The following is a 16,143-nucleotide window of genomic DNA, read 5'->3' on the forward strand; positions in this document are numbered from 1 at the left end:
GATACGGGAAAGATTGACCTCTGTGATTGACCAGTACTGTGCAAAGGCCCTATAGGGAATCTCAGAAGTAGATTTTTGATCTCCTAAAGCTTCATTGCTAAAAAGTTGCTTTTCCAAGAATCTTTATGCAAATAAATCTTTAAACACACCTTAACAATGAGACATTAGTTGTCTAAAGGTGTTGGAAAAACGAAATTTCTTTTTAGAAACTGAACCAAAAATAAAGACAAAATAAGCTTTGGTCAGTTCAAATAAAAAATAATAACTGCTTGTTTGGGGCTTTTCTTTTGAAACAACAAATTTTAGAAAAAATAAAAAAAGGTCTGGTGAGGCATGAGATGTTTAAACTGCGTAGAAAAATATTTGATTTATTTTTCATGCTTGTGTATCTCTTTTGTTTCTTAAAACAATTGAGTCACTTTTCCAGATGAACTGATTTAAGATTTTAAAAAAATTACAAGATTTTAAATTCAAAATTTTTTCCTCGTGCCTTATTGTAAAGTAAGTACTGCCTCTGCTTAAGTCTCAGAATTTTTGCATAATGCTATGTTCCTAGATTACGAATAAATAATCAATATTTCATCATCTGTTCATCCTAAAACTCTTCTTCAGTAAGACCCTTCATTACTTCTGGGGGACATGTGAAAGGTCTGTGGGATCCCATCAGAAACTCTGCCCATGGCCTTGCTGTTGACTCTTGTGCCTTTGAGAAGAAACAGTTTGTCAAGCTGGATCAGGCCCACTGCAGCATCACTTTAGATTTACTCTGGAGTCCTCTTCAAAATACACTCTGTGCATCCGAGTCTGCCTTGATTTATGTTCAGTGATTTCCTTGGATCTTGACTGTAGATCTGTTTCAAAACAGAGTTTGAAACAAGCATCTTTGCCAAATGGACTGCTTTGAAGGAAAAGGCTACGTTGCTGTAAAAAAATTATCATATCATATCAAGGCCAAGAAATTATTAAAATTATATTATCTTCTGCATTCAAGCATTGACTTGGTCATTAAAACAAAGAAAAAACCTGTAAGCCCCACAGATTCCTTCAAATGCCAAATGTTGATTTTACACTGTTTTACATAGACCAGATAGTAATTCTTAGCATAAAGTGAATTTTTTACTTGCTTCTGAAAATTACTTGCTCCAGTTACTGAGAAATTACTGAGAAATTGGTGATGTGTTAAGGATTTGGGAAAGCAGGGTGGAAAGCTGGCAGGTTTTGTGGTTGGTGCAACTTGCAGTTTGAGACAGTCCTGTCTTTTCTCTCTTTCAGTGGAATTCAACCCTTCTACCCCAAATTGCTCTGAGCAGGATTGGTTCTTGGACAAAGGGGAATGCAGCCCAAGTGGGGCAAAAATCAGAAAAATCCAGGCCAGGAAACCCAAAGGAGACAAACCACCACATTGTACTGAGAGAGTGTCAGCTACAGCATTACCACTCCACCATGTAATCCTACCTGTACAGACCTTTTTTATCAAAATGGATGGGTTAGTGGGGAAAAACCTGAGCAGATGCATATTTCAAAAGATACATATTTGAAAGTCAGTTTCTGGCTGCTTCAGTTTTTGGTGAATGTTGTCAGTTTGTTCTGCTGAGACTGATCCCAGATGTTCCCTAACAGGCTGTGTGTAAAAGGGTATTTATTTAATTTTAATATGGAAGATGTCTTGAAAGGCTTTTTTTTAAATAATCTGTCTTTTCTATTTTCTATAATTAAATGTGAATGAGGTGATGAACTGATCCTCAATTTTTTCCCTAAAAAACCACATGGAAACATGCAGTGGTTAGTTAGGCATCTGTCTATCTCCAGATAATATGTAGTCCGCTGCTTACTTTAGCATAACACACTGTGCATCTCAAATATCTGTTTGTCTCTGTTATATACTTAGGCCACTACAGAAACTATAATCTAGTTTATTAAGTAAGCTTATTAGTGTTTATTTAATTGGGTAACTGAGAAGGTAATAGCACACAAAGCTGAAGAGCCTTAGTAGTGGAGTCTGACAGGAAAAACAGATATGAAAACTATTAGAATGCAGAATCAGGTCTCATTTTAAAATTAATGCTATAAATTTATTCAATTATCTTGAATTAATTCCTAAGTGTACACATGCATACATTGTAAAACATCATTAAGATCCATCATATTTATATTGATTTGAATTAATTCTCTGCAATAACAGAGATCCATATTCTAGTTTGTAAACTAAATTGGCTTTTCAAGAGCTCTGAACTCCAATAATTCAACACAGAAAAGCAAGGAAGACCAGGAAACAGTATCCAAAATCAAACCTGTGACTATTTAGGGATACAAATAGCTGAGGCATTCTGAATTTCATCCCAGCATCATCAAGTTTACCACAGACTGCATAAACCTGGCCAAAAGCAGGTTAAATTTGACTTTTTTTTTCTTATTTTTTTCTTTCTTTTTTGTTGTAGTATATCTGAGACCTCTTAGTGTCTCAACTGGTAAGAATTCAAGAAGCCTTAATTTCTGTGCAAATCCTCAGAATGACTTCACACATTCTCTCTCATAAAATCTTCTAATACTACAGGAATATAATGCTCCTTGTGACTTGGAAAGAGTGCTGTGTGTTTGTTATAAAAGGCCATTTTTCCTTTTGAAAAATGCTAGCAGAATGTGCCACTTCCAATCCTTACAGTGACCTGATGCTACTTGTTGTCAAACTCTGATGCCTTGGATGTATATGGCATAATGACTTTTCCTTGAAAGGGCAGAAAAACCCAGAATTTTTGGCTGCATCTGTTCAAGGCCTTTATTCCTTTTGTTCAGGACATCACTTTGTCATTGCAAGCTCTGCTTAATAAACCCAATGCCCATTCTTCCTGTGATTGGAAAAGTCCATATAACATCTTTTTCCTCCAAAATTCCAAAGGCACCTTTCAGATAAATTTCAATACCAATAAATTCAGTGAAACAGAACTGCACATGCTCCATGTCATGGCTTTTTGTAGCTAAATATCCTCATTGCTTGGCTGTTGCTTTTTGGTCTGGTGTGGTTTTGGAGAATGCTGTGGATTGAATGATCCATCTGTATCAACTAGGGCAGAGCTGCACCTCAGCGTTGTGGTTACCTTTGAGAGCGCCATGGAGCTGCTGCTACCCCTGACTTTTACAGGTCTTTAAGAGAGATGTATTATTCAGAGTATATTGGTGTAATAACATGGGCTCACCACTTTAAAACTGCTCTGTTCAAGGCAGAGCACTGCACTACGTTTTATTGTTTCAAGGTGATTATGTTCGTATTTAGAATATACTTGCTGCTTACAAGTCGAATCTATAAAATCATGGAGAAATCTGGTACAGTGGATTTTTTTCCTTAAAGGAAGCCTCAAAGGTTTATGTCCTTACTGAATAATATTGGAAATTCAGCCTTGTCACTCTAAAACACAGATCTTTAAATGTTTCTATCCTAAACTTTTTTTTTTTTTTCAAATGGCAAAAAAAATCCAAATTTACAAGGGTGAATTCTTATCTATGTGAATATGAAGGGAAGAAAGCTCTTAACATATAGTTAAGCAAAGAAAACTCCCCAGTCTATTCAGAAAGAATTTATTGAAATCTTTCAGAATGTATTGAAAAGGATAATGTCATATTAGGAGAACTTGCAATTAGATTCAGGAAGGCTGTTAAATTGGCTTATTAAATTCAATCTGCAATCTGAATACACTGAAGGTTTGGAGGAAAAAAATTGTGTCAGCTAGCTATGTCCACTGTTGCTGTGACAACAGGATTGGAGAACAGTCTGTTTAAAACCAAACAACCTCTCCCAAAAATAACCACCAAACCCAACAGAAGAACATTCTGCTGGCCCCACTAAACCCAAATAACCAGATAATAACAACATGATGCCATTCCAACTTAATGAAAATGAATCATGTAAGTATTGAAATTGTGCCTGCTGCTGTTGTCTAGAGTAATAGTAAACTCAGAAAAGAAAGTCAAATTAAAGTCAATTTTGTTGAGCATTTGCTAATTTAGATAAACTGTAATGTGTAAACCTCAGTGTGTATTCATACTGAATTTTTTGAAGGAGTGTATTTGACCTCCCGTTCCATGATGCATGGGTCTCCTGCAAAGGAACATGAGATGTTTGCAGACAAGCTTTGTGTTTTTAGCCACGGCTTGTGCTGAGCTATGTTACAGGCTGAGCACTTCTGAAAATCTCTTCTCTGTTTGTGATTCCAAATGGAAATGGACTCCCATAGCTCACCCATAGCTGCTACTTGAGTTGCTGTTATTTGTGCTTTTCATATAAGATTTTGTCTTTGATTTGTGGACCAAACTAGATAATTTTCCTGTTGTTCTGGTGCAGTCACCTATTTTTATCTCTGTATGTGTATCTGGATATTTCCAGTGCACAGTAACTGTTATCTCTTGCAGGGAAATAATTGCAGGGTCACAGGCCACAGCATGGTAACAGTGGCAGACAAGGGTCATTGTTCTCTTAAAATTAATTTCATTCGCTTAGGAAAATTACAGTAGGTGTCCTCAGGTTGTGAAGATAAGGTAAGAGATGGACGATTATTCTGATTTGAACTGAATAAATTTGCTGATTGAGGACGTTCTGGTTGTTGGAGGCAGAGACAAAAAGTAGATACAGAAAAGGCTAAATTTTATTCCTGCCACCTAAAATATGTCTGCTGAGCTATAATCCAACTAAGTAGCAGCAATTAAATCTAATTAATCTCTAATTAAGCCCATGAGTCTTAGCTAAGAGAGGGTTTGGTTTCTTAAAAATAATAATAAAAAAATTCCCTTCACCACCAAAGACTGTTTCCAGACTTTTCTAGCCTTAATTGCAGTCCCAAACACCTCAAGCAATTTTCTGGGCCAATTAAATCAGGGCAGTGGCTAGATTAACATATTGCAGTGCATTTGGTGTGCTTACTTGCACATTTGGTGTGCTTGCTTGCTGGAGTTAAATGGTTTGAAAAGTGAGGAACAGCCTGGCCCCCAGACCTAGATCTTGCAGCTGGCATTGCTGTGCAATTACCATGGCCACTTCAGATCTTTATGGGTAATATTTTTTCTACTGATGTCTAAGGAGACTTAGAAGTAGGAAAAACAGCAAAAGCAAAAAAAACCCAAAAAAAACCCAAAAAACGCAAAACAAAACAAACCAACCAACCAAACAAACAAACAAAAAACCAGCAAGAACAAAGGCTGATGGGGGAAAATTGTGCCTTTTTTATTACCAGGAATTTTATGTGGTGAGAAAAGATTCCAGTGAAGAAGAGTCCTTCCTTCTGTGCTCTGCAACATATGCAGCACTGTTTATGTTACCTGTATAAATAAATGAAGTTCTGCAGTGACAGAGTGACAGTTTTTAATATACATTTACCCTAATACTTCTTTGGAGGATCATTCACTGTATGGGAGCAGGCATCAACATTTAACACGAGGTGACATTTTCCCTGTGTTTTTGGAAGAATTTATACAGCCTAAAAGACAGTGAAATTTGATAATGCTTTTCCCAGTGCAACCATGGAGGACCTGTACAGACCTGCATCCCCTTTCTGTGACCTACATCTGCTGAGCATGAGCTTTATGTGATGCATTTGTATATTTTCTAAAGGGTTCATTTACAAGAGACACTGGAATAAGCTAAATATGCTGTTTATGGGAGCTGCTTCATTTCATACAGTCTTGAAAAATATTGTTTCACTGCCTGGTTCTCTGTTGACCTTAGATTACTCATTTGCTACTGCATTCATATTTCATGCAATGGAAATTGAACCAAACAAATTTCAATCTGTAAGTATAAAGGAAGAGGATACAGTAACATCAAATATGACAGATGAAAAACCAATTTATATTTTTATTATATTTTTGAAATTGAGGAGTATCTTTTACAGCGGTAGGGTGAAATGGAGGTCATAGGAGCACACAAGTTCACATGTGGGGGGGAACTTGCCAATTCTAGAGCACAGGTAGGTCACATAGATGTAATGAAGGGCACAAGTCCCTTTCTGCTCATCTAAGTTGTACCTTAGAGAGTCTACACACCTGTAAAACCTTCTAGGTGCCTACATTTGTGCAGAAGTGTAATTGTAGGGATCCTAGATTTTGACAGCTTAACATCTTTACCTTATCCATATGGCCTGGTGAGGATTCACAGACTGGATGTTTCCATGCATCCTTGTTCACACAGAAAATATGGCCTTGCATGTGTGCTCACACCTTGAGATTTTTTTAATGAAAGCTGAAAAATTTTAAGTAACTTTTTAAGACACAGAACTTGGTTATAATACAAATGCTATTAGGATTTTAAAGTAATATGGATTTCTTGCCTTGTTTAAAAGCAATTTGTACTATCTGGAAGAAACTGAGGTAATTTAAAAGTAGAAAGAACCTGACTGATGGCATTTGCCAAGAAGGGTAACTAGCACTCCAATGTCAGAATGTTTTAAATAAGGAATGTCTGCTGAAGCATGAGCCAGCAGAGGTTTATCTGTCTTTCTAGTATTATTTATGCAAATTCCTTTTGAGCTGCAAGATTATAAAGTTTGTGTCACTAAATCAAACAATTATATATGAAAGGTGTGAAATATAGACCATGCCAGAGTAGTGTGACCCTTTTGGATAGTGGCAGATTTTAAATGCTTGATTTCCTACCTTTGTTCTCCTAAATAAGTCTGGATTTCCTTGTCAGTTAATAAGTATTTAAGCAAATTGTGTATTCTTATCAAAGTTTGTGGCAGTGAAGTGTAGCAGCATTAAAATGGCATTTAGAGGAAGAGAAGAAGATCCTTTCATGGCTTTCCTGATGAAAAGGACTGTCAAATCCATCTGGTATTATCTCAATTTTTTTCTGCAGTTGTTGCCAATATTGAAAAGCACGTCTGGCTATAACAGAGCCTGCAGTGGTTCTTGCTGTGGCTTCTGCTGGTGGATTTCCTTGACCAGGAGAGTCACTGATGTCCTGGAAGAGGAGATGCTTTGCAATGATTCATCTGTGACTTGAGGCACAGGACAAACAACACTGCTGAGCAGATGTGGGTGGCTGCCTCAGGGAAGGCAAAATGTGTTGGGAGTCCATTAGAGGCTGGGAAGGCTGATTGTAGTTGTAGTCACATGTGAGCACAGTTTTTTCCAGCTTTAAAAGAATTTCATGTTTGTTTGAGATTTTCATACTTTTAATGTGTGTCAGCCTTTTTTACATGAACTGCTAATAATGCCAGTGTAGTATGCAAGCTCTTCAGGTATTGGACTACGTTAGAATTGCACAATCAGTTGATTTGATTGCATTAAGAAATATCTTCATCAGATTCTAGCTCAGTAAAAACTTTACTGATCTTATAACAGTTTAGCAGAAGAGAACTTTCCATTCTGGGGTATCCTGTAATATGCTGTTCCTGACTGGTTTGAATTTAAGTGAACTTAAAGATTAAGATGAGCCGACACCAAATTCTACTTGATTAAAGGGGTCAAAAAAAAAAAAAAAAAAATCAGATCTCTTGTACCGCAAATTCTTATTTCTAATTTTTTCTGATATAAATATTGGCATAAGTATTCCTAAGATCAGACTATTATGTGTGGAATGAAGCCTGAGGCTGATAGAAATTTCTATGAGCTTGTATTGGAAGCATTTCCAACCCGGAAAGAGCCTAGTGTAGCAAATCTAGAGTCAGACAGTAGTTCAGAGCTGCATACCAGATGAGATATGTAAAGAATATAAATTATTTATTCTAAATGTGCATGAGGACACACAATCTGGAAAGTAAAAGAATAAAGTTTTTGCTCAAACATTTGGCACCACCAACAAAAAGCAAATTAGATTCATGTCCATGCTCTGCTCTGGCCTTGCAAAGTCCTTAGCAAATTCCATAAAATATCCATCTGTGTGAAAGGCAAAGTGCTGCAATGGAAAATTGAGCATGATGGCAAAGCACAAGAGAACAATGCACATGAGGTACTTGCTCAGAATCTGCTCTGCTGCACGATGCTGCCTCTGCAAAAAGAGTTTGCCTTTCATGGTTTTTCATCCTTTGCTGAGTGTTAGATGCTTGAACAATGCATCATTGTGAACCAATGCAATCAGTCTACAGAATATGTAGCCATAATTCCTCAGCTCAGCACAGCCTTGTGTTTTTTCCCAGTTAATAGGATACCTCACATTTCCCGTAGAATAGGACAATTACTTGGAAAACTGGTAAGAATAATAATAAAAAAAACCTAGGGCTGTTTTCTATGCCATTTTGATTAAAGTCTTAAGTTTTAAATATGGATAATTTAATTTGGGATTATGCTCTGACTTAACAACCAGGATATTTTTAAAAAACTTGTAACTGATTTGATTAATGATTAAGTGTTTAAAGTTTGAATTTTGAGATAAATCACATTGGTTCTGTGTGCATGAAGCTTTAAAATTAAAAAGTACCATAATTTATTGGACATTTTCACAGAAATGTCTCTCCTTCACTCAGTTTGATTCTTTTTTTTCTGTTTTAACTTCCTGGGAATTTTTGATCATTACTTAAACTTGACTACTGGTATTTCATAGCTAGGCTTCTAGTTCTTGGACATTGTAATGCCTTTTGCTGTATTTTCTTCATCTGCTTGCCACCCAACTCCATCATAAATAATTAGTCCTATAATTTTAACTAGCAATTCTGAGAAATGGTTTAATTCTCTTTCAGTAGTCCTAGTCCAACTCATTTTGACATCTGTTTAATATACTTTTCAAGGAAATACTGAAGTTATACTGTCTCCTTCCTAATGATGTCTTCTCATCCAAAATGACCCACTAAGAACCTTGAGTTTTGGTGAGGTGAATGATTCTAATCTCTGGTAATAATGTGGAGAGTTCCTGGCACACAAAAATGAATGTTAGGATCTGAACACTCTATACAGATATACATAAGATAATATCATGTCTGTTTAAATCTGAATAACGAAAAGGACAAAGAAGCTTTTATAGTAAGAGCTTGAGGGTTTTCTAGGGGCAGTTAGCAGGCCAGACTCAGAACTTGGCTTTTACTTGGCTCCTACATGGCTCCCTAACTACTCATTAATCTGGTCTTCCTCTCTAAAATTCATTGCAGAAATGTTTTTCAAAGTCTATTCTCCAGCTACTTTTCTATATTAAGAGGAAAAAAAAATTAAATCTTGAGCTATACTATATTTATACTATTAAACTATACTGTGACATTAGAATGGCAAGAATGTGCTTTTCCCCAGGAAAGGCTGTAGAAAATAAGCAGGAAATCTTTTATGACAAGTGAAAAGTGCATAAATGTTATACTCTTCACTGACAAAATCATATCTTGGTTTAGGCAAGATTAAACTTCAAAGCATGGTTGTTCTTTGCACTATGCTAAATTCTGCATCTTTACTTTTAAGGTGAATTTAATTATGGAGCAGAAATTCATGGAACATCAACGTCACTTAGGTCAGCTACAAGGACTGTGTGAAGGTTCATGATTTGCAGTGGAACCTCAAAATCAATAATTCACCTCAGGGAGTAGGGTAGTGGCTGAGTGTTGTGCTCATGCTTTGCTTTTAGCACCTGGTTTAGAGAGCAAAAGAGTTTCAGACATGTTGGTGTTTGTGCTCTCAGCTGAGACTAACACACATTTTGGAAAGAAAGGTCTGCCTTAAAGATTTTTTTTAAATACAGGTATCTTGCAGTTCTACACCAAGTGGAGCTTTGGCCCAAACTGTTTGATCTGTCTTTGATGAGGTGAGGGCAAGATTTCTGTGCCTGAGTGATGGCAGAAATGCTATGTAGGTTAGAACCCTTGGGCAGAGCTGCACTTGAAAGGTTCTAATGAGTGACAAGGTAAGCCCTTTAAAAATGCAATGACAAAAAAAGAAAATCCAGCACATCATTTGAATAGTACTTACAAGAGGGAAAAATAGATCTAGAATATGAAATAGTATAAAATAAGTAGTTTCATCCAAATGGATGTCTATTGTTCTCAGCTGGGTCAATGGGTATATTAAGAAAAGAAGCCTGATATGATTAGTAAATATCAAGTAATTTGTAGGATGGTTTTAATGAATGTTAACAAGCGGAGTTCTTTTGTTACAACAAAAAAATGAACCAACAAAAAATCCTCAAGTCCCAGAAGGTATCTACAGCAATAGTTTAAAAAAATTCAACCTAAAATGGGACCTCATTTATATCAGTGCTAAATCCTCAGTATCTTTTGTGGGGAACTTGAAATGCCTGGTCCCTTCAAATGCTGGAATTGTACAATTCTACATCAGGCTTCCTCTTTGTCTGATGCCCACATTAATTTTCTTCAGCTTGTTAAAATAAGACATTGTAATTACCAATAGACCAGCTCCCTGTCACAGATTCAGTGTTATGAGCAGAACCTGCCCAGTTTGAAGGGGTGTGAAGACTTTGTTGGCTTACAGAGACCGAGAGCACTGCAGAGATGACACATTTGATTTCTGTAGGGAAGGGGAAAACTGACTGCTCTAACTGATGACATTCCCTGTTGACCAGAGGTAGTGTAGGGAAAGTGGCAAGGCTGATGCTGCAGTAGAAAATGTTAAGGCAATGAAGTTGAGGTAAAGGAAATACTGTCATGAGGAGTGCTTCTGTCTTTTCGCGTTTACCTTGTTAGACTTTGGGATGTCCCAAACAAGCAAGAAAACACACCTGAGTGATGGCTGCTGCAAGAAAAAAGTTAAACAAAGAAATTTATGGAGAAGGGTTCCTCATATAAACTCCTAACAATCGGTTAGTTCACTTTCTGCTGAAGCAAGTCTGAGCTTTATAGTTACAGTTAAGTCAAAAGGGCCTGTTGTGCTCAGCACTTTTGCAAATTGCATTGCTCAGTGATGTCCCTGAGCAAAAACTAATTTGTTCTTAAAGCACCTGTTTTTTAAGGTTGTTAACCTGTTTTAATATATTTTTCCAGATAGATAGAAAAATCTATTAATCAAGGCAGTAAAAATCAGGGCTTTCAATTTCAGTGCTATATTAGCATTTGATCAAACCTTAAAGCTGTGTAGTTTATGATACTGTGGTGAAAGGGAGATGTGTTGCTTCTTACAGCTGATGTCTGCCTGGAGATCAGCAGCAGTGATCCATCTAATTATTTGAATTCAACAGATTTGGGAGTGAAATGATGCTCATTTTTCAGAATGGTTACGATAAAGAAAAGCGTGACATTTCACATCATGCACCACAGAAAATATGTCATAAGAAAGCATCAGAAATTGCTGTTTGGAATAATTATTCTGCCACATGGGTGCTCATGTAAACACTGAACATTTCCTGCACATTGTGACACAAATCAGAGGGGAGACTGAATATAGCTGGGTCACAGGAAAAAAAAAATATATATACTCAAAACCCTTGGGAAAATTGAAACTACTTTGAATTAGACTTTATTTATGCTGTATGTGTTGCTTACACATCTGCTGCAGAAGGAGAGGCAAAGTTAAAGGTGACAGGTTGATCCCTGAAGTAGCATCTGCTTCTGCCTCTGCTATTAGTGCTGAGCAGAAAGCTGATTGTCTTTCTGTCCTTCCCTTCATTTGCCTTACTTTTAAATTGTGAGGAGAAACAGTGGACAGTAAACAAAGAAGCAGATGAGGAAATCTTTTATTGTTGCTACACAACCTGTTGCTGGGTTTTGATTGAATAATCCACTTTATGCAGTTGTCTCCATGAATTGGCTTGTTGAAGTGGTTTGTTTTTTATAAGTCCTTGAGGATTTTTCAGCCTGGTCTGACTTATCTTCTCAGCTGATCCCATTCCCTATATTTTCCTCTCATTGGTCTATTTTTATTGGCACTGCTGCATATGTTAAAAGACAAAGAGATTTGATTTTACTAATCTCCTTGTGCCTATGTGTGTAGTGTACCAAATGTGGAATAAAGAGTGATTAAAGTATCTTTTTAAAGTATAACAGAGTGAAGGACATACAGCTTGACTTTGCTGTTAAACCTCCACAAGTATATGAGGAATGAGCTGATTATTAGGATGTCAAGTAACTGAATTGTTATTCCTTGGAAAACACCTGAAGTATTTTTAGAGTGTACTTTTTTTCTGATAGGGCTTTATTATTTTGCTTCCTTTTTTATGTTGTTGATATATATCTTTTGTGTTTAGTGGTTCAGTAAGGAATTCCTAAGGTCTCCCCAAGTTGCTGCTGATGGAAGATGAACATGAAAATACATTTAAATTCAGCAGTATCTCCTAGTTTGCATGAAATTTAGCTTTTGTGTTTATCTTTTACTGATAGGAGAAAGAGGGACAGACTTCTCTTTTGCCACTTTCCAAAGCAATTCTTAGCATAATTGGTGCAACTCTTTGGGGTGGAACAAGGCAGCAGTTTGTGTATTGCTCATTCTTCTTGCCTCAGATCATATGCAGGACTTCAGAGAGGCATTACACAGCTGCTCTGTGTCAGGAATTGTGAGAACGCCTCGTACTGCAAATGCCAGGAGAGTCCAGAAGGTATTTAGGAGCACAAAAGAATTGTTGTGTTCTGGACAGTTTGTGGTGTGTGGGGTGAACTGAGGAAAGCCATTGCTCTTGGTGTTTTTTTTGGTTTTTTTTTATTTTTTTATTTTTTTATTTTTTATTTTTTTTATTTATTTAGATTACAAAAAGGCAAATGTGGTGTTTCCTCTGTGGGCCAAATGGCAACTTACAGCAAGTATTATAACCTGATAATTGTATATTATATATTGCAATTATAATTATTCTATATTCTATATTCTATTATATACTTGATATAAATGGCACATGTCAAAAGTAGCTGGTGCTGGGTGCTTGTCCTCCAGCAGTAAAGATGGTTGTCATAAGGACTCAGAATTACTTTGGGGTTGTTAGAACTGGAAACATGCAGTGCTCATAAATTATTGCATTATAGGCACACAAACAGATCCATAAAATGTATCGTTTCTATTATATGTTGGCCTCATAACAAATGAAAACCCTGCTCTGACTTGCAAACCTTTGGAAAAGTTTCACTCCTGAGAAAGGACTCACCACAACACAGTGAACATCAAAGTAATTAGAATTCAGCATAAGAGTTTTAAAATAGATTTAATTGTCTCATTTTGGATAAATTGGCAATAAGCAGAAAACTTCCTTAGGAGAAAATAGTGAGACAGTGTATCCTGTAAGGCAAAGTTTTAAGAGGTTGCTGGTGATGGCTCGTGATGCCAATAGCAGTATTGTCCCTTGTATTTTGTATAATCATAGTACCTGGGAGGAGTATGGGGCTGAGGATCAGGAAAAAGTGTGCTATCCAAATATATATGTGTTTTTTTGCATTCTTCCTATGCATCTAGAGTCCTTCTACCTCCCTTTTTTTTTTTCCTTTAGAGGTCACTATATAGGCATTATAGTAAAATAATGTGGGTGTTTTTTTCCTCTATAGATATGCCATGATTCTAGTAACATAATGTTTTTGCACAGTTAAAGATGATAGTTGTTCATTACCATTAAAGTTAATAGGTTTTCATTACAATTTCCAGTGACGTCAGCATTTTAGTGTCATATATTTTATTTACTTTTTCAGCACACAAATACACCCAGCTTTTCAGTGTACCATCTGTTGCAATGGTGTGAGCTGGAGGATTGATTGTGTGATCACACACTTGGAATCTGCTGTTGGAGAAGGGGCAGCAAGCTCTGCAGCCACAGGCTCCAGTGTAACACAGATATCAGGAGTGGCAAAGAGAAATCACAGAGTCATCAGAGCATGGCCCGTGGGGATTTTTTGGTACAAAGGACAACCTGAGTTTCCCAATTAGGCTTCTGCATGTGTTTTGTGCTCCTTAACTCTTCCTGGTGACTGAGTACTGGACTCTATGCCCTGATGTTCCAAAGCCCTGTGAAACCTGGTGTCCCAAAGCTGTGGGGAAATTACATGAGCAAGTTCCAAGCTGTGTGGGTGGATATAAATAGAATAAAAATTCTCTTAGTAAAGTACTGTTCTGTAAGTGGTTCCAACGTCTGTTATACAAAGGTCAGTTTGAAGAAATCTGGTTAAACCTGTAATAGCAACTGTGGAAATCTAAGTAGATATTTCAAACACTGTCCACTTTTTCCTGTCTGTCTACAAAGTCTGCAAAGTCTAATCCAGTGATCCTGCACACTGCAAAAAAAGGAGGAATAGGGTACCTAATGGGGAAAAAAAAGCATTTTTTATTTTTATTTTTATTTTTATTTTTATTTTTATTTTTATTTTTATTTTTATTTTTATTTTTATTTTTATTTTGTTATATTTATATTGTTTATATTTATATATTTATAGTTATAGTTATAGTTATAATTATAGTTATATGTAGAAAGGATGCAAAATTTAATTAGGAGAAATTATTTTTTCTTATGTGCTTGAAACACATTACTTCCTTGCTATAGTTAGATCTTCGAAATTCTGGTGAATATTTTACAATATATCAACTACAAAAAGAATCTGAGTTTCCTATTGCTGCAAGAATTTTTGGGTTTTAGTAAACTATTTAAAGAAACTTCCCTCAAGGCCTGTTAATCACTGAAATAGCTATAAGCACAGTTTTAATGAATCAAGAACATATTTAATAGCTTTATTTTTTTCTTTAAAAATTTGTTGTATACAAAAGGCTGAAAAAGCAGTTATGAAATCTAAATTAATTGTAACTCATCAAAATACAAAACCAGACCATCAGATATACATTTGTAATTTAAAATCAGAATGGTTTTTGGGAAGATCAAGCTTGTTTTCTGCTTTTGAAAGAAGATAGGGAGAACTGCATTCCTTTGATTGCATAGCTCTGATTGCAGACAGTGATATGCTAACAATGATTGCTGGAATTTTCAGAAAACTTCATCGTGATAATTTGTTTACAGCTGGACATTTGACTGCATATTCCATGTCTTTTTAACAGTGCCTTTCTGTGGGTACAAGTCCTCAACTTCTGTGTCTTCAACAGGTTGAAGCTGGGTTCTTAGGAAGACACTGTCCAAAAGTCCCATGTCACACATACCAGAAATTTTTTAGAAACTTGGCCTAATGCCATCCCTACATTATCAAACGTCTATTAAGCTGTTGTGATGGCACCACTTTCTTCCATCCTTCTCTTTTTATTCTTTATACAGTCACACCATTTCCTTATTTTTTTCATTTTCTCTTATTTCTTCAGCAGAAGTTGGTGACACCAAGTTGGGTGACTTGGTCCTTTGCCCTGCACGTAGCACAGGCAGGTCCTGGCTGTGCAGCCAGGCTGTGTAACAGGCAAATGCAGCAGATATATGGAACTATATAAAAGCATTCAAAGATGGCTTGGCTTCCTTCCAAACAAACTGGGAGAGTTCAGCCTGGAAAAGGGAAGGCTTTTGGGGGACCTAATTGCACCTTCCAGTACCTTGCTGGGATCCTACAAGAAAGATGGAGAGAGAGACAATTTGTAAAGACAGAAGAAGGGGGAATGGGTTCAAATTGAAAGATAATAGGTTTAGGTCAGACATTGTGAAGGAATTCTTCCCCTGTGAGGGTGGAAGGCCCTGGCACAGGTTGCCCAGAGCAGCTGTGGCTGTCCCATCCCTGGAAGTGTCCAAGGCCAGGTTGGACAGGGCTTGGAGCAACCTGGGATAGTGGAAGGTGTCCCTGCAGGGGGTGGAACAAGATGATTTTTAAGATCCTTTCCATTCCAGGCCATTCTTTGATTCTATGATCCCCAGAGTGGATTGCTTTGTTAGGTGTTTAACAGGAGATTGTGTTCATTGCTGCTCTGCAATTTTTTTTTTTTTTGAGGTCGAGTACTGTGTTTTTCTTAATTTTTTTTTAATTGGCAGATTAAGTAAGAGGCATGAGACTGTAAGAAATCTGGGGCCAAAAGTTCCCCACTGTATGTAGTTGAAGTGCATTCAGCACCCATTGCCTTGAATAATACTACAATAAATATAGCATAGAAATGCAAGAGCAGTGATGGTCCTGCTTAGATCAGGGATATTTCACACAGACATCTTTTCTCTTTATTCACATGACAGAAGCTAATTTTAAAGGGAAAAACCTTACTGAATTCCAGGTGAATAAATAAACTAAAAAATGTTTGTATTATTTTCTGGTAGTACTAAGCAGTATCAAACAATAAGTATCAGCTGGAATGAATCTCAGTAGAAGTTGTTTTTAAAAGTGCAATAAAATTTTAATATCCTCTAAA

The 16,143-nt window shown here is 36.6% G+C and overlaps 1 protein-coding gene across 14 annotated transcripts in view; it reads left to right on the plus strand.

The window, feature by feature from the left end:
- The first annotated feature begins 1,157 nt into the window (after positions 1-1,157).
- The window catches only part of LOC105759165 (uncharacterized), a 99,609-nt gene continuing 84,623 nt past the window's right edge, over positions 1,158-16,143 (plus strand). For 5 of the 14 annotated variants that reach the window (XM_072929174.1, XM_072929176.1, XM_072929175.1 and 2 more), the window contains exon 1: positions 1,163-3,900. In XM_072929174.1, the coding sequence (XP_072785275.1) occupies positions 3,899-3,900 (2 nt within the window). In that variant the 5' untranslated portion in view covers positions 1,163-3,898. Of the gene's footprint in view, positions 3,901-16,143 lie in introns of all 14 variants that reach the window. The other 9 variants (XM_072929179.1, XM_072929180.1, XM_072929182.1 and 6 more) reach the window with 9 other exon arrangements.

The sequence above is a fragment of the Taeniopygia guttata genome, chromosome 4A (assembly GCF_048771995.1).
Source record: "Taeniopygia guttata chromosome 4A, bTaeGut7.mat, whole genome shotgun sequence".
NCBI classification, from domain to species: Eukaryota; Metazoa; Chordata; class Aves; order Passeriformes; family Estrildidae; genus Taeniopygia; species Taeniopygia guttata.